Source organism: Grammomys surdaster, unplaced genomic scaffold (assembly GCF_004785775.1).
Source record: "Grammomys surdaster isolate TR1022 unplaced genomic scaffold, NIH_TR_1.0 275, whole genome shotgun sequence".
NCBI lineage: Eukaryota > Metazoa > Chordata > Mammalia > Rodentia > Muridae > Grammomys > Grammomys surdaster.
This window is the reverse complement of record NW_021604716.1, coordinates 1,110,936-1,132,301: the sequence shown is the minus strand read 5'-3', so window position 1 is coordinate 1,132,301 and position 21,366 is coordinate 1,110,936. Positions and strand designations below refer to the sequence as shown.

General features: G+C 44.3%; 1 protein-coding gene and 1 pseudogene across 1 annotated transcript in view; both read right to left on the bottom strand.

Annotated features, from left to right (window-relative positions):
- Positions 1-2,616: 2,616 nt before the first annotated feature.
- On the bottom strand, positions 2,617-2,713 carry LOC114628999 (annotated as a pseudogene).
- Positions 2,714-3,142: 429 nt separating this feature from the next.
- Positions 3,143-21,366, bottom strand: part of Tcp11l2 (t-complex 11 like 2) — a 33,284-nt gene continuing 15,060 nt past the window's right edge. The window contains exons 6-10 of the mRNA XM_028776972.1: positions 19,224-19,360; positions 12,358-12,539; positions 11,979-12,160; positions 8,685-8,857; positions 3,143-4,030 (exon numbers count right to left, since the gene is read on the bottom strand). Coding sequence (XP_028632805.1) covers positions 3,786-4,030; positions 8,685-8,857; positions 11,979-12,160; positions 12,358-12,539; positions 19,224-19,360 — 919 coding nt within the window. The 3' untranslated portion in view covers positions 3,143-3,785. The remainder of the gene's footprint in view (positions 4,031-8,684; positions 8,858-11,978; positions 12,161-12,357; positions 12,540-19,223; positions 19,361-21,366) is intronic.

Here is a 21,366-nt window from a genome sequence, read left to right as displayed (position 1 = left end):
CAAATTCTGTTCGTATGTAGTTAAGCACTTAGCTATCGTTTCTCAAAACACTAAAACCCCTTGAAGCTTGAAAGAGATTTAGGACGCATAAATTCCAGTTACTGGTAATGCATGCCAGCTACCCTGGGCTGTACTTGGCAGACCATTTGTATTAGTCAGGGTTCTCTCGAGTCACAGAACTTATGGAATGTCTCTCTATAGTAAAGGAATTTATTGTGATGACTTACAGTCTGCAGTCCAACTAACCCAACAGTGGGCAGCTGTGAATGCAAAGTCCAAGAATCTAGTAGTTCCTCAGTCCCATAAGGCTAGTTGTTTGCTGATCTTCTGTAGAATTGGTTCCAACAGATGTGCTGTCAAGTAAGTGAAGAAGTGAGTCTTCCTTCTTTCAATGTCCTTATGTAGGCCTCCAGTAGGAGGCGTGGCCCAAAATAACTGTGTGTACCACCATGCCTGGACCTGGAACTTGCTTTGTCCCAGGCTGACTTTGAACTCGGAGATCTCCTTGCCTAAGTCTCCTGGGATTAAAGGCCTGTACTACCTTGTCTGAGCCTAAGCTTTTCATGGCCACTATGCTTCAAGATCTCCTTGTCAAGATTCAGATCAGAAATTTATGTCTTCCAGCCTCAAGGTCTGGATCATAGGTGTTCCCTCCATTTCTAGACTGTAGTTCATTCTAGATGGAGTCTGACTCCATCCAAACACATCTCACTCGACCCTCATCCTATGAGGTAGATAAGTAAGTCTGGTGGAAAGGCAGGGTGGGTAACTGGTTCGTGAAGGTTAAAAGATGGCTTGAATTCATATAGCTCTGGGATTGCTGGGGTGGATTCAAACGTGGATTTTGTGGTCTCAGACCTATGCTACTTGTTCTGGACAGCATTAGAACAAGAGGGGCACTGTCTAGTGCATGGGCTCAAGGGTAGAGCCACATTAACAGGACACAGGAGTGCACAGCCACGTCAGCCAATGCAGTTTATTCAAAGTTTCGACTTCTTTTAAAGGCAAAGTAGAAAAAAGGTATCTGGGCTGGAGAGATGGCTCAGCAATTAAGAGCACTGGTTGCTCTTCGAGAGGTCAATTCCCAGCAACCACATGGTGGCTCACAACCATCTGTAATGGGATCTGGAGCCCTCTTGTGGCTGGATGCCTGGCAAATGACACTGCTTTAGATCCCATCTCTCTTCCAAGACCCATTCTCTGAGGTATTAGGTATCGTAAGTTCCTTCACCACCTGTTTTGGGGTTTCACTCCTTATATAACATGTTCCTGTGAGCATGTGTGTACACATACCACACGCAAGATTGTGATTTCAGCACCAAGAGTCATGTTCCCCCCATCCCCCACCTCGAGAGTTATCTTCCTGTACTGGCTTGTTTTGTGTGTCAACTTGACACAGGCTGGAGTTATCACAGAGAAAGGAGCCTCCCTAGAGGAAATGCCTCCATGAGATCCAGCTGTAAGGCATTTTCAAATTAGTGATCAAGAAGGGAGGGCCCAGCCCATTGTGGGTGGTGCCATTCCTGAGCTGGTAGTCCTGAGTTCTATTAAAAAAAAAAAGCAAGCTGAGCAAGCCAGGGGAAGCAAGCCAGTAAGCAGCCTCCTCCATGGCCTCTGCATCAGCTCCTGCCTCCAGGTTCCTGCCCTGTGTGAGTTCCAGTCCTGACTTCCTTTGGTGATGAGCAGCAATGGTCATGATGTTTTGTTCAGGAATACAAACCCTGACTAAGACACTTCCCAACAGTTGAGTTTGTTTATGGCCTTCTCTTGTTGCAAACATCCAGTGATTATTTTTTCAGGACAAAAAACCAAAAACTTGAGCATGGCGCCCAAGAAATGATTTACCTTGGTCTTGCTCTCACGTCATTCTTAGCTGCTATTGTCTGGGCTCACTGCTTCTCCTCACCAGCGTGCACTACGCAGCCAGACTCTGCTGAGTCCACTCCTAACCCTGTTAATTGTTGACCCACTCCTATTTTGTCCTTCAGGTTTTAGCCCAAGAATTATCTTGCTCATGGGAGAGCTCAGTGATCTTTACCAGCATGAATCAAATATGTTTTATAGCCCTTACTGATTTTCACAACTTCCTTTCTATTGGAGTGTTTAAAATTTTTGTTATTTAGCTGAGTGGTGCTGGAAAATGCCTTTAATCCCAGCACTCAGGAGGCAGAGGCAGGTGGATCTCTTGAGTTTGAGGCCAGTCTGGTCTACAAAGGGAGTTTCAGAACAGCTAGGGCTATACAGAGAAATTTGTCTCAAAATAAAATTGATTTTTTAGCATATATTAATTTTAATAATAGATTTCATTATGATTTTTTTCTTCTTATCTTTTTTTTTTTAGACAGAGTCTCTGTAGCTTAGGGTAACCTTGATTTGGGATCCTTCTACCTCAGTCTGCTGGATCCTTGTACTATACAGATTGTACCACCACGCCTGGCTCATGGTAACATTTTCATCCATGTATGTAATATACTTTGATCACATTGATGCTCCCATTACCCTCTCACCCTCTATAACTTCATTAAATAGTCCTCCTCCTTTGATGTCTTCAGTATATACACAGGTCCTAATGGGAGGGAAAAACATGGTAATTTACAGATGTAGCTTATTTTGTTTTAAAATACAGATGGTCTCAGGAATTTTCACATCCTCCTTGTGTAGGGACTATGCTAATCTTTGTGGTTCAATTTTAGTATCTCTACTGCTGAAGTGAGTACTACCTCCTTGACACGTGCTGGGTGCTCCAGAGGTGCTTATTAACTGAATGAACAGTCATGACACCATGTCTGTAAAGCTCTAAGAAGCAGCACAGAATCATCCAAGAATAACTAATAAAAAAATGTCTAGGGCATTTTTAATCCCAGCATTTAGGAAGCAGAGGCAGGCTGATCTCTATAAAGACATGGCCAGTATGGTATACATATCAAATCCCAGGCAAGCCAGGGCTACAGAGTGAGACTCTGTCTCAAAAACAGAAAGCAAGAAAAAGAAAAAACAAATGCTCAATATTCCACTCTGAGATGCCAAGATGAGTTAGAAAACAGAAGCACTGATTATGCTGAAATATTTTTTAACATTTTAAGATGCACTTAGTAAAGAACAACACATGTTTTAGTAATAAAAGAATGAAAAGATTACCATGTCCTCTGTTTAATAAAGTTTTTATTACAAAACAACTATGTTAGGAAAGCCACAAAAGTAGAAGTGAACATTTAAGTAAAAAGTAAACAAACACGCCAAGATCTATGACTCTAAACAATCCTAACGAATGTACTTGGCTGAATCCAGACCCAAGACACAGATTCACTTTGCCACTTAACAAATGAAGCAGAATGCCCTTCATTTTCAACATATTTTTAAATGTTTGCACATTGTATCCTGCAGGCAACTGCAGTATAATCAAGTATATAAACAAAAATCAACTCCTTTCAGGCTGAATGAACAAGTCACATAGAAATGTGCAATATATTCCAGGACAGCCAGGGCTGTTACACAGACATGCTGTCTCAAAGAACAAACAAAAAAATCTCAATATAAATGTTTAAGAAAACACCAGTAATATATAGGTAATATAATTCATTACAAATTACTTTTCTTCATTAAAACTATCTGCTTTAAACACAAAAGGGCTATGTGGCCCTTCTGTGGTGCTAACATTACCGACTCACACAGATTCAGTCTAACACTGCTCTGGGGCAGTGCTGAGACTGTGCTGCAGCTGTAACGCCGTCGGTGGAAATGGACCAAGCACTGATCTCCATCTCTCCTCCAGTGCCAGCTTCTCTTCAGTTAGTTGGAAGTGAAGCATCTATCTTCCCCATAGCTTCATCCCGGAAGAGCAGCTTTCGGAATATATTTGCATAAAATGGTCCATACACCTGTTTGTTGAGATTCACAATGTTTGCATACTGGCAGCCAAGCACTTCCAGCTCCTGCTGAATGACACCAAGGCCGCCTGGCACAGGAGGCATGCTCTTCTGAGTGGTTGGAAGACATAGCAGGCTTTTCATGTACAACTGGATCCGTTTATCTAAAGGGGAAGAATGATATATTTACCTGTTCCACTACTAAAGTACATGACCTTTAGTAATAAGCACTAAGGTTTCCATTTACCCCTCCCTGTGCTCAAGTAGCATTAAAGTTCCTCCCATTAAGGATTAAGAGTACTTTGTTATCTGTCACATCTGGGCTGTCTTTGTGACCCATTTTTGCTAAAACATGTTATGGAAAAGCTAGGATGCATGACTGACATCCACTTTGCCTACCATCATCCATGCAAATAAGGCTGAAACTGCTGGAGGATGAGACCAAACAGAGAGAATCCCACTGGCCCAGCTTTAAGGAGAGCCTTGCAGATGAGCCACGTACCAAGCTCCTGATAGAGCCCAGCCAAGATCCATGGGGCTACCAACGGAAGCCTCAGCTAACCATGGATACATAAATGAGCCTGTCAAGGCCGGGACCTTCTTAACTGCCCTATAGACTGTGAGAAATAAATCAAGCTCAGGCTACAGAGTATATAAGCGTATAAGATATGTTGTATCTTATACAATGAGAGATGATTGATTAGGAAAAAATAGTGCTTTTCTGAGCTACAGTCTTTTACAAAAGTCAATGCCCAACATCCACAATCATTCCTGAAGCTGGCACTCCCAACTTAGCCAAGATCAGTTTTCTTTGGGGTTTTGTTTTTATAAAAACAATTTAAAATCAGGGATTTCATACCGAAATCCAAAATTTTGGTTTGACAAGAAGAAAAAAATCTAGAAATGCAGCACACTTGGGATTTCAACATAATATACAGGGTATTTGGCCACACCTCCAGGTTTCCAGAGACAGCTGAAGTTCATGCCTGTTGCTCTGATATAGCTAAAAACCATACTCTCTAAAGCACCCTGGCTGGGTAATTAATTTAGCACTCTGCACAGGAGGATGGAGGAAGGGCTGCTCCAACAGGGCTGCATCAGTCAGTGTCCCTGGCTGCCTCACTGCATCTGACCCTGTAACTACTGTATACAAGCAAATACATATTTGGCTACAATCACATCAGATAAAGTAGTACCAACCAAGCCTACTACAACACGTGCAGCTCCAAGGACTCTCTGGCTTTGGAAACAAACTCCTGATAAATAAGAATGTTTACTATTAACACAGTCCACTGAGCACAGGCAGTTGACATTAAATGAACCCCTTTTTTTCTTCCTTTGGATAAAAGGTCATGAAGCCTAGGGTGACCTCAAACATGCAACACAGCTGAACTGTGGATCTTCTTGCCTCCACATCTCAAGTGGTGGGATTTACAGGCGTGTGTCAGGATGTCTGGCTTTTGATGTTAACAAAACCTCTAATTTCAAACATCATTCCCCATAAACTACACTTTAGCAGAACTGACCCCAGAACTTCAAAGTTTCCAATATCCATGCTTAGTCAGGACTTCTCCTCTTACTAACCCCATCCCATTCCACTCTGTCCAGACCTCAGTCAACGCTGGGTCTAAGTCGCTTCTCTCTGTGGCTGCCCTGACTTAATCTCAGTGTGAATATGTTTCTCCTATCTGGAGTAAGCTCTGGCTTTTGGTGGGGGCTGGGGGGAGGGGCTGTGTTTTTTTATCTTTGCATTCCTGGCCTGATATGTGGTACAGTGATCCTGACTAAATTAAAATGAGAGAAGAATGAAGAGGGTGTAAATACCAAACTGAAAACAATGGAAGCCTGGGAATCGAGCCTGAAGAAGGCAAGCATAGATAATATATCCTCACCTGTATGTTTGAGCAAGGAAACTTCATGTCTCACATGCAGCGCACGAATGTGTGTGTGTGTGTGTGTGTGTGTGTGTGTGTGTGGAAAGGGCTTGGTTTGAAAGAAAATTCCCATTATAATTACCTTTTCTGAAGGCTATGGAAGGTGAGAAGTGTACCGCCCTTGGCAAATGCACTCACATCAATGGAGCACAGGGCAGAGCAGGGGAGCCATGCACAGGAAGAGCCCATGGCAATGCAGGCGGAGCCTTTCTATATGCCAAGATCAAAGTGCTCAATTCATGCTGGTTTCACATCATTCAAAAGACCCAGTGACCTTTCCCTTAGGACTGGCTGCTCCTACAGAACTGGGCCTAACTTCATCACAGACGCAGTATGAACACTTTATCACAAGAAAGCCTAAAAATGAAATCCTTTCAAAATGGTTATTATGTCAGCAAGTGGCTCTGCCTCCTCTTTGGACAAGTCATGTTTTCAGGCCAATACTACAGAAGCATTTGCTCGTTTTGAAGCAGCCAAGTGGAGTCCCAGCCAAAGGCCTGTCCTTGGCTCCCAGAGTCAAAAGAGAGACACTCAAGACAGTCACTCAAGTAGCCAAGGAAACGATACTTTGAATAAGATTTAAAAATATTCTCAATGTGCAGAACAACAGGCAAAGCTTCCCTGGGCAGAGGTGGGAATGAAAGCTGCTTTCCCAGATTTTAAGAGGTATCTCCTGCCCTCCCCCCTTCCTAGTTGATATCCAGGGCACAGACACACTGGGAATTCAGGCCACTCAGGGCTCCAGCTCTGCCTTAAGCACAACAGTTAGGAATACAAGCCCTGGAGCCATAGTGGCAGGTAAGAATCCCAAGTCTGCCCGTTAGTGATTTAGCCATGGGCGCTGTATGGCATGTATCAAACGCCATCTACACACTCAGTACTGTATAGAGAAAGAGCAGACAGCAAACACGCTCGTGCTCATGAGGCCGACATACTAGTGGGAAGCCAGGGGCACGTCTATTTCTTCTGTCGGGAGCACAGTCTCTCAGATTACAACTGTTCCTCTAGAGACCAAGAGGCCAGAGTTAGGTCAGAAGTGAGCTATAAAGGTAAGGGCTGTGACAGGTGACTGTGCCAACTGCATTATCAACTGTCTCCTCTAGGGGGCAGACTCGATCGACTGCCACCCATAATACTGTGTCCTGGTACCGGTCCTTTCTGGGGTTAAGGTGAGGCTTTGGCCACCTAAGTAGCCTGAACTCCTGGAACCCCATGTTCTCAGCAAGAAGAATAAAGAAAACCACCGCAGAGCCCCTCAACCCACAATAAAATGTATACACGCTGTTAGGACATGACACTGCACTTGGTAAGTTTATAGATTAACCCCAGAATATTAGTCCATTCTAATTCCATCCTCTTTCCTCCTCCCAGACTCTATTTCTCAGTGTCCACAGTAAGGAAGTGCATTTTAAAGACAGTTGCTTTTGTTTTCGTTAGTGGTAACAACACCCTGATATAGGGTAAGGGATTGTGTCCCTCTCCTCTCACCAATACCCTGGTCAGCACACTGTCCAGGAAGTGTGTGCACATTTCAAGATCACCATGACCAATTCCAGGACAGAAACTGCACAGCTGGACCACCTACAGCCAGCAGGTACAGCCAGCAGGACTCCATGGTGGGTCACTGGTTAGCAAACAGAGAGGTAAGACTCCTGGCTCTTGTTTGACTTAAACATGAGAGGAGGATGGTAGAGCATGGCACCTTACCGTGTAGGCACACAGCCTAGAGGAAGACGGTGCTGAGACGGCAGTGGAAACCAGAATCTCCAATGACACTGTCAGCAGCCAGCCCCACCCCTGTCCTCTCAGCTGTAGGAGAAAACAACTGCCCTTTCTACTAGTCACAGGTAACAACAGCAAGAGTCCTGAGTCAGTCTCCATATTGCCAGCTGTCCAACCTGGCCTGACACTGAGAAGGCTGTTTACTTCTCTGCTCACGATGTCTCCCAGTTCCAGCCTTTCACTCTCTATCTATTTAACCCTGACCAAGAAGAGGACCTCAGTTATCTCAGGGATGCTCACAGCAGAACTATTAACCTCAATCTGTGAGAGTAGGGTTGAGCTGCACCCCCCCAGGATTTCCACACCCCCGTGTACCGCCTTCATAGCATCTACTGGCTGGATAGTTGGGATAGGCTATGAAGTACCATCCCCAGTTCATATGAACAGAGAAGTAAGACTTATGAAACATCAGGACTTGTTTACACTTTTAATATTTGTCATCCAAAAGGAAAAGCTAAGCATCTATGCTGGCTACTTGTCAACCTGACACACGCTAGAGTCATCTGAGAGGATGGAGCCTCAAATGAGAAAATGGCTCCATAAGATGGGACTACAGGCAAGCCTGTTGGACATTGTCTTAATTAGCAATTCACAGATGAGAGCCCCGCCCATGGTGGGTGCTGCCATCCCTGGGCTGGTGGTCCTGGGTTCTATAAGAAAGCAGGCTGAGCAAGCCAGGGGAAGTAAGCCAGTAAGCAGCAGCCCTCCATGGCCTCTGCATCAGCTCCTGCCCCCAGGTTCCTGCCCCCACTGCTTTTGATGATGAACTGTGATATGGAAGTATGAGTGAAATAAACCCTTTCCTCCACAACTTACTGGTGGTCATGGTGTTTCATCACAACAATAGTAAGACAGTATCTTTTGCCCAAAATGCAAGGTGTATCACAGGCGTTTTAGATTTCGCTGGGCATTTTGTTTTGTTTTTATTACAGAATCTAGAATGGACTTGGGGGATCCCCTATCTGATAATCCAAACTCTGAATTGCTTTTAGTACAGTGTTTAATACTAAAATATGACTGACACTTAGATATTTCCAAATATAGCAAATTAAAGCAGATTGAAACTGAAAGAGAAACCAGTTTAAAAATAATGAGAACTCACCCATTAAGGTACAGACAGGATTGTCCTTTTCTTCAAGGCTGGAGAACTGACCGACAAGGTTAGCTTGAACCTCAGCATTTAAAGTGGGCGAGTCTCTCTCTTTCAGGGCCTTATTAACTTCAGCACAAGTTTGAACACCAATAGAATTCAGAGCTTCCTTCAAGTTAAAGGACCTAGAGAACATACAGCAGATTGCATCAGGCCAAGTCTGGACCTCCAGGCATCTTTTTGTTTTGTTTTTAAATAGAGTAAGTTACTGCAGATATTTGCCAATTTTCTCTTAGAAGCAACAATAATAGAGCAAACAGAGAATAATGCCTCTTCCAACTGCCAATGCTCTCACTTAACAGAGTTCAAGTGCCGAGAACCACTCGATGTGCACTCAGTGTCTGACAGAAAAGCCAGGGTGTACATGTAGAACCTCATTTTTATAGGTTTGGCAAAAGGGACAGAAAATATCCATTTATTTTTTTAAAGCCACTAGTCTGATTCATTCATGTATTTTTTGAAAGATTTATCTTACATATACAAATGTTTTGCCTGCATGTACATATGTGCACCATATGGATGCCTGGTGCCTGTGGAGACCAGAAGAAGGCATCGGATCCTCTGGACCTGGAGTTACAGAGAGTTGTGCACTGCCATATGGGTGCTGGAATTGAACCTGGGTCATCTGCAAGAGCAGCCCAGTGCTTTCAGCCACCTCATAGACAGTTTTTAATGAGCTTATAAAATTGAGTAGAAAAATTAATTTTTCTGTGTCTGTAGCAGTAAGTCTTTAACACCAATCAAAAACAACAGAGATATCGAGAGAAAAAATAACCTGAACTGTTGGACTGATGGTAACCAAAGGCATCACACTCCCTATTACTACGTTCCAGTAAGTAACCAAGAATCCAAAGTACACAGTCTAGACATTATAAACAGGAATTAAGGAGAAGGCCACTTAACCAAAAAGGAAATAAAGAATTAGCAAGGGTGTTTGTTAGATCGGCACTATTAAAGAATAATTGAATACATCTCACTATAGAAAAGGTTCTTATGTGTCACTGTCACACCTATGAGTCAAAGACTTGAGATGAGAGGTGACCTAGTAGAGCAGGTCGCTCAACGGACTAAATCGGGACTTAAATCTGATGTGGTGAAGACCTTGATTCAGATCCAGGTTCTTCCAGCGAGCTTGCTATATGCCAGTGTTAGTTCTTGTGGGAGGTCAAGAGCACTGTGCTGCTGAGTAAGGAAAGTGTGGCATGATGCAGTGGCCCTGGTGTTCGGCCTCACCTAACTCTGTATGCACTCGCACTGGATCTGTCTCTGGCACTCTACAGCTCAAGGGTGGAGCATTTGGCTAAGATCTTTTCCTTTGATGTTTTAATCCACTCTAGAGTAGTGCTCTAGCTTTCCCCTGCTCTCAGTCAGCAAGTGCTTAGGCCACAGGAAAAATTAAAATTCCCATATAAGCCAAGGCCTCTCATTCACAATAAAAGCAAAACCTTGCTTATCTCTTTGACGTGTCACCAATCCCCATGCAAATGGCATCTCGGCCTACAGGTGATGTGAGAGCATCGAGTCGGTATATTCCAAATGCTGCTACTCCATCTATGAGGCGAGGACTTGGGCAGTGAATGTGTTCACCGCCTATAAAGGAATGGTTCTATGTTGTGTGAAACATCCAGTACACCGTGAATAAAGCTATAGGGAGGATAAATGAATACCTCTGCAGTTATTAATAACTAACGTTCATCTAGTACACACTGGTGCCGACACCTACACGAGGAGTCTCACACTAATCATCTTTATTCTCACAGTTCCCAAGTGGAGGAAATTCTTATCGTTCTCCCTCTTTGTGTGCACGTGGGGTGGTGTGTGCTCACTCACGCATGTTCATGTCAAGGCCAGACATAAACTTGAAGTGCCTTCCGCCATCCCTCTCTACCTTACTTCTTGACATAGGGCCTCTCATTGAATGTGGGGCTGGCTATTTTTACAGACAGACTGGCCAGCAAGCATCAGGATCCATGTATCTCCCTCTGCCCACCTGTCCAGCACTGAGGCTATAGACATGCTCCTTCATGCTTGACTTTTACATGGCTGCTGCAGGATCCAAACTCAGGGCCTCACGCTTACAAAGCATCTCCCCAGCCTATTACTCACTTCCATGTGAGAAACGCAGCTCACAGAAACTTGGGAACTTGTTCAATCACACAACAAGACAGCTACAGAGGTGAGTTTGGGCCTGGTTACCTCACCTGAAAGCCTGTCCTCTTAAGTTTCTACATGCTGTTCCTACATACTTCAGATTGCCAGCGCTGGCTGCTCTCTGAGCAATTAATGAGAAAAACCTCAGGAAAGCAATGTTTCCCACTTCAAGGAGATGGAGAGATAGACCATGTGCAGGGACAGAGAAAGCTATTGTTTCTGTGGGGGTCTTGGGCCCTGAAATAGGAACTAAGGTACATGTCAGGTCAGTATTGGAGTCAGAAGAAAGGATAGGGCCTCAGTAGGAGAGGCTGGGGCTTGGACTGCCTGTTCCCACCCACACAGCCCAGGACGGACTCTCTCCTTTGAGCTTCAGCCACTTGGACTCCTACAGTAGGTTTTAGCATGTAGCTCACGGTCTCTATGACAGATGGGAGGACAGGTGCATCTCCTCTCAGTGGCAGGAACAGAGGACACAGCCCTAAAAACACCCAAAAGGCAAAGCAGCAAGGAGAGATGACCCAGATGAGAGCCACAGAAACACTGACAAGAGCTGTCTTCTGACGTGGACAGTGTCTCACCGGATGGAAGTAAAAGCAAAAATCCAAGTGGGATCTAGCATCCAGTGGAAGAGCAATACTGGAGATGGCGTCCAAAAGCAAACCCTCATTAGGCTCACGTTAGACACAACTGTCTGCTTTAAAGCCTCCATACGCTGGATCCATTGAAGTGATCAAAGAGAAAGGGTAGAGCAGACCCATCAAATCTGGAAAACACTCTCTGACAAAGTAGTTCTACACACGGCTCTCTGGATTTCTGGTTCTGCTTTTCCACAGCACAAAAGCTCCTGTGTGCACCACTTAAAGGGGAAACACAACACTTATCCTGGCACATGTCAAGGGACATGCCTCTGCCTTCCTATGAAAGGACATCTAGAACTTCCAAGAAGCTGAAGGACCCCATAGAAAGAGAAGGAGGGAAAACTTCAAAGCCAGCGGTGAGTGATCTGTCTGCATGGATGAAGTCATTGCCTCTTTTGGGAAATACGCAGAATGTTCGTATGTGAGAGAGCAGATACATACATGAAGAACTTACTCTTTATTCATGCCTTCGAGCAGAACAGCTGAAATCCTTTTTAACCTGTTTGCAAGCTCAGGCAGGCCTTCTGTAACAGCACCCACCATGTTGTTGGTAATTAGGGACACACAGGCAATCATTTTCAATTGATTGAGCTTTTCTGTCAGTTCCTGAAGTCGTGGTCCATCTGTCATGAGTGTCTAGCATATTTAAAATGTAAAAACAGAAAGGGAAGCCCAATGCCATGAAAATGTAAAATAAGCCATGTCATATCCCATTCTAACTTCGATCTGATTTTAGTTAGTGCACAAATGCAACACATACAGACCATCTGATTCAAAGTCAAACCTCAAGAATCCAAACACTGGACATCCTGGGGGAGGGCAAAGCCACTTACCTCTGGTAAGACTTTTTTTTGATAATCCCACTGAAGGAGTTTCAAGTAACAATTATTAAGCACCATTAGTGGGCTTAGGCTTGGCGTGGAACTATGTTCAGCGCCAGGAGCTACATCTGTCTCAGAAAGCAACTCTTTATCCATAGACTCTTTTAGCCATTCCGTGGTTTGACTGAGGGCATCTAGGGGCAAAAAAAAAAGCCATAAAGCTTGTCATCAGATCAGTCCTTTTGTTTGTACATTCTACATGACAGATCCTATGAAGGCCCCAGGGATGAATGAAAAGACACAGCCATGGCCCTAAGTCCGTAAGGACAGACAGACCTATAAATAACTTGTAATAAAATACAGTGGATTCTAGAGGAACAGGAGAGAAGGGTTACTCAGGAGTGCTCACAAGAAAGAACTTCAGAGTGCCACCTGAAGGCAGAGAAGAAAAGGCTGGCAGGCAGGCTAGCAATGAGAACACCCACACAAAGACTTAAACGTGACAGCAGATGGAACAGTCTGCAAGTTGTCCATCATATATGTACTGCTGGTCCACAAAGGGCTAGAGAAAAACAGAACAGCTCCTGATAGCATTGGCTTGGCAGTGAGAAACCAGCTTTCCCCCAACTTGCTCACAAGTGACCTTGAGTCTGGATTCAAGGCATTAAAGTCCTTTGGGTGCTAAACCTATCTGAGTGTCTAAGCAGAGGTATACTTTTACCAAGATCCATGTGTGTGCTCATGTTCCCACGTCCCATATTTTCATTCTCTTATTAGATTTATGTTACAAAAATTGGCTATGGGGAAGAAGGACTCCTTGCATAATTCTTTCCAACATGGAACTGATATAATCAGATATATCTGTTAGAAAAACAACTGAGAGCAAGGCTGGGTAAACGAGAGGAGAGCAGGCGGCTGGAGGCCAGTCAAGAGTGAAGACCAGGGCACTGAAGGAAGACAGCAATAGTGCTAAACAAGTATTATTATATTATAATCTAGGGATCGTGTCTGTGGGTCCTGAGGACCACTTAAACGGAAAAAAAGTATGAAAACCTGGTAGGATATTCCCTATGAATGTTGTGTCCTTTCCTAAGATACAAAGTATAGGTCAGAGGATAATGACATTCCCACAGTAATGACAGTCTTCACACACTAACGACATTCAGTCTTCACACACACGTTTTGAAAGCTACCAGCTATCCTCTAGATGTCAAATCTACAAACATGCTTAATTCACACTCATTTAGCCACTCTGTGACAGCTTATTGTCTATGGACGCCCCTCCTGGAACTAACTAACTCTCTCTCTCTCCCTCTGGTGTTTCTCTCTCCCTCCCTCCCTCCCTCCCTCTCCCTCCCTCCTTCTCCCTCCCTCTCCCTCCTTTTCCCTCCCTCTCCCTCCCTCCCCCCCTCCCTCCCCCTCTCTCCCCTCTCTGTCTGCCTGTCTCAGGGAAGTGTACCGCTCTCTCATGTTACTTCTTACTGGCTGCCCTCTCAACTCTAAGCCTCCTCCCTGGCAACCACTCATCAAGTGAATCAAGCATCAGGTCACGATTGAATGCAGACTGAATGTCTGAGTCTTCATTCCCTTCCAAATGCTTCATTTTGAAGTCTTAATTCAAATCCCAGAGTATGACATGTGGAGGTGAAGCCTCTAGGAAGTTCATTCAAGTTAGATGAGATCCCGAGGGTAGAGTACTCAGACAGTGAGTGCCACGCCTCCCTCGGAGACCCAAGTCAGCCCACTCTCCTTCTTCATATATACCCAGAAACGAAGAGACGGAAAAAGCAAGAAGGGTATCTGAGGGGCTAGAGAGGTGGAGAGCAGTAGAGCACTGTCTGCTCTTCTGGAGGATCTGGGTTTGATTTCCAGCACCCACTTAACAGCTCACAACTATCTTTAACTCCAGTTCCAGGGGCATCTGACACCCTCTTGTGGCCTTCATGGGTACCAGGCAAGCATGTGGTGCACAGACATATATGTAGGCAAAACACCCATACACGTAAAATAAAAATGTTATTTTAAAAGAGAAGATGGGTATCTGAAAGCTAAGAAGAAAGTTCTCAAGAGACAGGGCATGGTGGTGCCACCTGCAATTCCAGCAAATGTCAATGACTCCCTACTCAGTGCCACCCACATCCACTACTGCCTGTCTCTAAAATCTCAAACACGACAGAAGCAAGCAGAGAGCCACCTGATTCTCTGCAACTGATTTGGTGAGAACAAATGTCACTTCCAGTAGAGGGGCTGAATGGCACTAGCTATTGCCTGCTCTCACGGAGTCCAGAGAGCCATACAGAGTATGGTGAAGCAAATGAGTGTGGAGTCAAATCTGCACTGTTGATTAACAAGTCTCAAGTAAGGGCAACCTAATTATCAACGCAACCCAGACATGACTCAGGATGTGTAACACATTCTCCCCTGAGGGAGTTAGTTGGAAGCATGGACTCACTCAAGTCGGCCTGCTGTCACTTGTTAGCACTGTGACTTGGCTAACTTACCTTATACAATGGCTTCCACATCTGGAAACTAGACCTAGAGAACAATAGTCCCTTCCTGCAACTGTGGTAAGAATTCAAGACATGAATACATGCCACGCTCTGGGAAATAAGAAATGTCTAGTAAGGGTTAGAAACTGTGATGTCCACTCATTTGGCTCCCCAGATACATCAGGGAGGGGGAAGAGACTTGTTCCTACCTAAACCGGACTTGGTATTTGAAGCATAGGAGGTCTGAACCAGGTTCTCTGTCACAGACTGGCTGTGTGAGTCAATGCTAAAGTTACCTTGTTCAGCGTGATCTCAAGGACTCATCTCAAAGAATGTAGATTTGGTTTTGGTACCAATTAGGGCTTTTGCTTCAAAAAGTATAATCTCAGCAGATCCCGTTAAAAAAAAAAATCAAATCTCCACAGGAACACTATGTAAGAAATCTGACAAAACAGGAAATCCAGTTACCCAGCACAATTCTTAGAGCCCTGCAAGGACTGTTCCAGAAGGGAGGTTGAGGGAAGTCATAAGGATGGAAGACTGTCAGCCTACATCTCATATGTAACGTGACTGAACTGTCTAAAGTGCTGTAAAAGTGCCACCTCTTCTGTGGAGCTGTCAACTGCAGACAGCGGATGGTGGGGGGAGAGCAAGACACTCACCAACCATCCTTACTAAGTGAAACAAGATGACAAGAAACTATCCCAAGGGGCCTCAGCTGCCACTAGATTTTCTTGTTTACTGAAGACCCAGCTCTCCTAAAGCACAAAGCAATCTGTTTAGGTCATCATGAAATGGATTCATTTCAACTCTTGGCTTACAATGGGGTATCTCAGCCTCAGCACCCACTGAAGTTTTCGTCTGGATAACCCTTTGCTGTGGGGCACTGTCCTGATCATTCTGGGATGCTCAGTGGCACTCCTGACCTCTACTCCTGCCAGCAGAATACCAGGACCCCACCATCAAAATAGAGCAGTCAAAAGTTCCTAGACATAGTCCAGCAGGGCAAGGGGCATGTAAAGACCTCCGCTGACGAAGAGCACAGATTTAGAGGAGAGTTGCTATCTATTTACATTTTGTTCACAAGAAGTTCCACCAACTTTGAATTCCCCATCTCTTACATCATGAACCAAATGCAATCACACTAAAGACTTTTCTAGAAGGCTTTATAGGTTTAGAGGCAATTTTTCTATTGGGCTGTGATAGCCTTAGGGCAAAATTCACTTTGTTTTACATTAGACCAGTTCTAAGATTTCCCATGAGAAGCAAATTGCTTTTGCTATCACAGCTCTTATAAAAGCATCCATTTGATAGAGGTTATGAGGCAACAGCTGCCAAGAGGAGCAGACTAAGTACAGATGCAGATTTAAAAAAAAACCCAACAAGAGATAAAATAAAGACCACATCGCAACTCTTCCTTGGAGTCCGGTCATTCAAAGGGGAGATTTATGACAGTGCTGTCTGTTACACTGCAGCCACATCAGCCTAGGACCTCAGCTGTTTCTTCTCAGTGACAAACACCTTTCTTGGTTTGCTAGCTCTGCTTAAAGACAGACAAGGTCTTCTATGTAGAAGACAGCCATCAGAGAAAGCAGTGAAAATCCAGAGAGATGCAGTGTGGCGGTTAATCAGCATTTCGTCCATAATCACTCACAGCAGACACACTACACGCCCACTTAGTTATCTCCAACTAAAGAAACAGTGTGGCTTGGTAGAACCCAATTCTGGCTGCCTTTAGAATCACCCAGAGGGATTTAAAAAATGAAAAACAACCATCCTGGGCATAGCTCCCAGCTCCTGGAGTCTGACTTAATCAGTCTAAGGTCAGGCTTGGGCATGAGTGTTTTAATGCCCCAGGTCATGGTAACAAACAGTCAGAATTGCACAGGACCAGAAAAGCAGAAAGCATATTTGCACTTCTCTCAGCTGTGTGTTGACATTTCACTCCTGAAAGCTGCTCCACCGACTGTTCCATGTGGCCCCAAACGTAAGGTCCATGGGTAAGGAATCTTGTAACCTCCCTAAGTCTTGTGGGAACTAGTAAGATCTCCATTTGCTCATCTGTGCAATGGGACGTACTGAGGACGTCTTATGTGATGGGTACTGTACCAAGTACTGGGCATTCAGAGATGAAGGAACACAGCCCAGGCTCTGGAGGCATTTCCAGTATAGCACGAAGCAGAAACACAGAACATGTAGCGCTGCGGGAGGACGCCTAGATAACCGCCCCAAGGTTCAGTTAGGAAATGTCTCCTTACCCATGACTTCTAGTCTTTTTTTTTTCTTCTGCCATGTTCCTTTTTTCATGTCTCCGTTTTAGATTATCAATTAACAGTCCCAGCCTCCCTAACCAGAGGTTAGCCCATCTAACTTTATGCCCATTGGGCTCTTTTGGGGGACTTACTGTTACTAGAGTGTTCGAGGATGGCCCTTGTCTGAAGCAATCTTAACCCATCTGCTAACACAGTCTGGCTTTCCTTGATCTGTCCTGATGTGGCTCAGGCTGGCTGGCTGGCTGGCTGGCTGGCTGGCTGGCTCCCTCCCTCCCTCCTCTTTCCCTCCCTCCCTTCCTTCCTTCCTTTCTTTCTTTCCTTTTGCTATGCTAGATAGAGTTGGTTTCTGTTGTATGTAACACAACCTGGCTTATACAACACAAAAGGGAAAAATCCAAAGAAAGAGATAAAAGTCCCAGGTTAGTTTGGACTTGGATTTGAGAGACCCGGCTTCCACCAGCTTGCTCCTTACTAGGGGCACAGTTCTCAAGATCACTGCTGGGCATCAGTGCACGCTCCTTCTGTGCTGTTTTTTGGTTGCTTTTGTTTTTGTTTGTTTTGTTTTGGGGGGTTTGTTGTTGTTGTTTTGGATTTATTTATTTTATGTATGTGAGTACACAGTTGCTGTCTTCATACTCCAGAAGAGGGCATCAGATCCCATTACAGATGGTTGTGAGCCACCACATGGTTGCTGGGAATTGAACCCAGGACTTCTAGAAGAACAGTCAGTGCTCTTAACCACTGAGCCACCTCTCTGGCCCTTTTGTTTGTTTTGAGATGGGGATCTTGCTATATAACTCAAGCTCTTTAATACTCAAGTACATAATCAAAGTGGTCCTCAAACTCACAGTAATCCACCTGCCTCAGTCTCCTGGGTCCTGGGATTACAGGCATGCATGACAATATCTGGCTTAGACTTTGTCTTAGAGTTTCTATTGCTGTGAAGAGACATCATAACCATGGCGACTCTTATAAAGGAAAACATTTAATTAGGGCTGGCTTACAGTTCATTATCATCATGTCAGAAAACATGGCAATATGCAGGCAGACATGTTGCTGGAGAGGTAGCTGAGAGTTCTATGTCCTGATGGCAGGCCGCAGGAAGAGAGAGTACATGTGATATGTGTACATATACATGTGCACGTACATACACACAAAAATACAAATACACAAATATATACATCCATATCTAGACATACACACACACACACACATACACACGCACACACGCACTAAAAACTCCAGTAAGACTTATGTCCTTCTGTGTGAGACTCTTATTTTGATATCAGAGCTGGGACCAATGTTTTGGCAGAGCGACTAGGGATATAATTAGCAGCTGACATACACCCTGCTTCCCGCACTCCTGATTTCTCTAGCTAAGCGAAGCATAACTGCCCTTGCCGTAGTTAAATCTGTAGAGAAGAGCCAAGTCAACATGAGAGATGAGAATGACGTTACCTAAATTTTAAGAAGCAGCAAATGATTTGAGATGAACAAAGCTAGAGTCAGCCAGGTGTTAAGTAGTTTGCACGAGATTTGCACCTGTCTGGACTGAAAGCATGACTGCACGGGGACACACAGGCACACATGACCCCTCCACTGAGCTCAGAGTCAAGGTCAGGCATTGGGTTTTTGTTTGTTTTTGTTTTTTTGTTTTTTTGCTTTTTAATTCCAATCCCTTTCTCAATGGAGCTAAAATAGAGTCCTTGAAGTCCTAGAGCTTTTATTACTGAAGTCTTTAGTGATTATCTAGTCTTGTCCATTAGCTGATACCATAGAACCCTCTGCAGTAGGACAGGCAGCATCTTGTTCCAGGAGAGGTAGACATGTGTTAAAAAAAAAAAAAGGCACACAGCTCTAATCCGAGCACTTGAGAGGCAGAGGCAGGCAGATCTCTGAGTTCCAGGACAGCTAGGGCTACACAGAGAAACCCTGTCTGGAAAAACCAAAGAAAAGAGAAAAACGTGCATGCTCTAAGGCAGAGAAGCATCTGGGTTGTCTAAGCTCTCTCATAACATAACCTCAGTTTCCTCATATGTAAATACAGGGTGAGAACAGTGCCGGTCTCTCACGGACATGAATGAACATAAGCACATACTATACATATTATACGTACTTGGAGTTTCTTCTAAAACTTCCTGGAATTTGTTTCTCTCGTATTCCACCAAATGATGCTGGATGTGAGGTCTAATATTCCTAATGACAAAATTTGTCATGTCCATTCTCATGAGGTCCAAGACACGGAAGATTTGCCTAGTTTGATCAAAACAAAGAAGTGGTTAAGAAGTTACATTGAAACTGATGACAACTACCTATGTGTCACAGAGTGGATAAGAGAAAGCTCTTGAAAATGTCTGAGGTGTCTGAGGTGTCAATGGTCATTTACCAGGGTCATTTTTCAAGGATGTTTATACATTTGTATTCCAAATGTCTCCTCTAGACATTGCAAGAGCATCTACTGTGGCAAATATTGTTAACACGGGCAGCTCGCTCACCCCGGAAAGTCTGCTGTGATCCTAAGGAGCCTGAACACAGTGCATAGGACTCTACTACTGAGCAAAGAAGAAAAACACCGCAGTACATGAGAGGACATGGCAGTGGGGCACTGAGGGAAAGCTGCTTTTCAAGCTGGGCAGTCCTGTGCTCGGTTTCAGCTTTCCCATTGCCCAGAACTATGGCCATGCACAATTCCTCAATCTCTTTGTGCCTGTTTCTCAGGACCAAAAGAAGAGGCCATCCCCTTGGAAGGGTGTTATGAACAGCAGGGAGATAATGAAAACAGAAGCTTAGGAGCATTCACGCTTGTCTCTTCTCTATATATAACAGCCAGGATACGCAACCAACCTAGAGACAGATCTACCAGCTAATATTGGATAAGAAAATGTCGTCTACTTAGACCAGCGGTTCTCAGCCTTCCTAATGCTGAGACCTTGTAATACAGTTCCTCACCTTGTGGTGGCCCCCAACCATAACATTATTTCCATTGCTACTTTATAACTATAATTTTGCTATTGTTATGAATCATAACATAAATATCTATTTTCTGATGGTCTTAGGTGACCACTGTGAAAGGGTCATTTGACCCCAAAGGGGTTGTGACCCACAGGTTGAGAAATGCTGGCTTATATTATGGCATTTTATTCAAGTGTTTAAGGATGCAACTATGAAGTGTACATGAAGATGCATGGAACTTGAAAGCACTCTACTGAGTGACGAGACACAGATCCACAAAGACAATCGTCATGTGTTCACTCAAGTGATTATCATAGCTTAGACTTTTTAAGATTCACGTGTTTGTGTTGTACAGGTGTCTGCAAAGGTCAGGAAACAAGAAAAAAAGCCAGGAGGTTGAACATGGCCTTAAGAGGGTGAGACAGCAAAACATGTAGACCATGAAAGTTGAAAGAACTGTGGTGTGTGAAAGGGTTAAAAGGGAAGGAGCCAGAGGATGTGTAACAGAGACAAAAGATGTATTAAAGATCCATATGAAAACTCAGTGCTTTATACACTAACTTAAAAGCCCCTATTTTTTAAAAGCTGGTAATGAAGAAATCCTACATGAGCGGGTAATGCTGTTCCTAGAAGTCAGGGGTCTTTAAGCAAAACTCCCATTGTCAGGAATGGGACATCTCCTGCTGAGCTGGTGCCCAGAGAGGCTCAAATTTTCCCCCAAACCAACACTGCTCTTGGGTGCCCACCAGAATTAGACAGTAAAACTCTACTGCTAAAGAGTCTATATACTTTGATTGTCAGACACAGAGAAATCAAGCTGGAACTAAGATGGCAGCTCCCTCTGGTTGTTAGTGTGCACAGTGTCAGAGGTGATAGCTAGGCTGCTGGGGAAAACATTCATCAGTGATTTAATCTAGCTGTAAACGCTGTGTGCTACAATACAGACCTGCTGGGTAACAGCGGCATGACTGTTTATTGGGTAACCAACTACTTTCTGCTTCGATTTAAGGCCTGCTTCACAGGAAGGAATACACACACCTGGTACTATTCGCTAAGTCAAAGATTCTATGACTTGGAAGGTCATAGGCCATAGGGGAAAGCTACTGTTGTTATTTAGCTAAATAAACTCATGTCAGGCTTCCTTCTAAATATTTATGCTTATGGTCATAGAGTAGTGCTGCTCTCACCTCAGACATAGCAGGTGAAGGGTACAAGGGCTGACTGGCTGCCCGTCCTCATACATAGCAGGTGAAGGGTACAAGGGCTGACTGGCTGCCCGTCCTCAGACATAGCAGGTGAAGGGTACA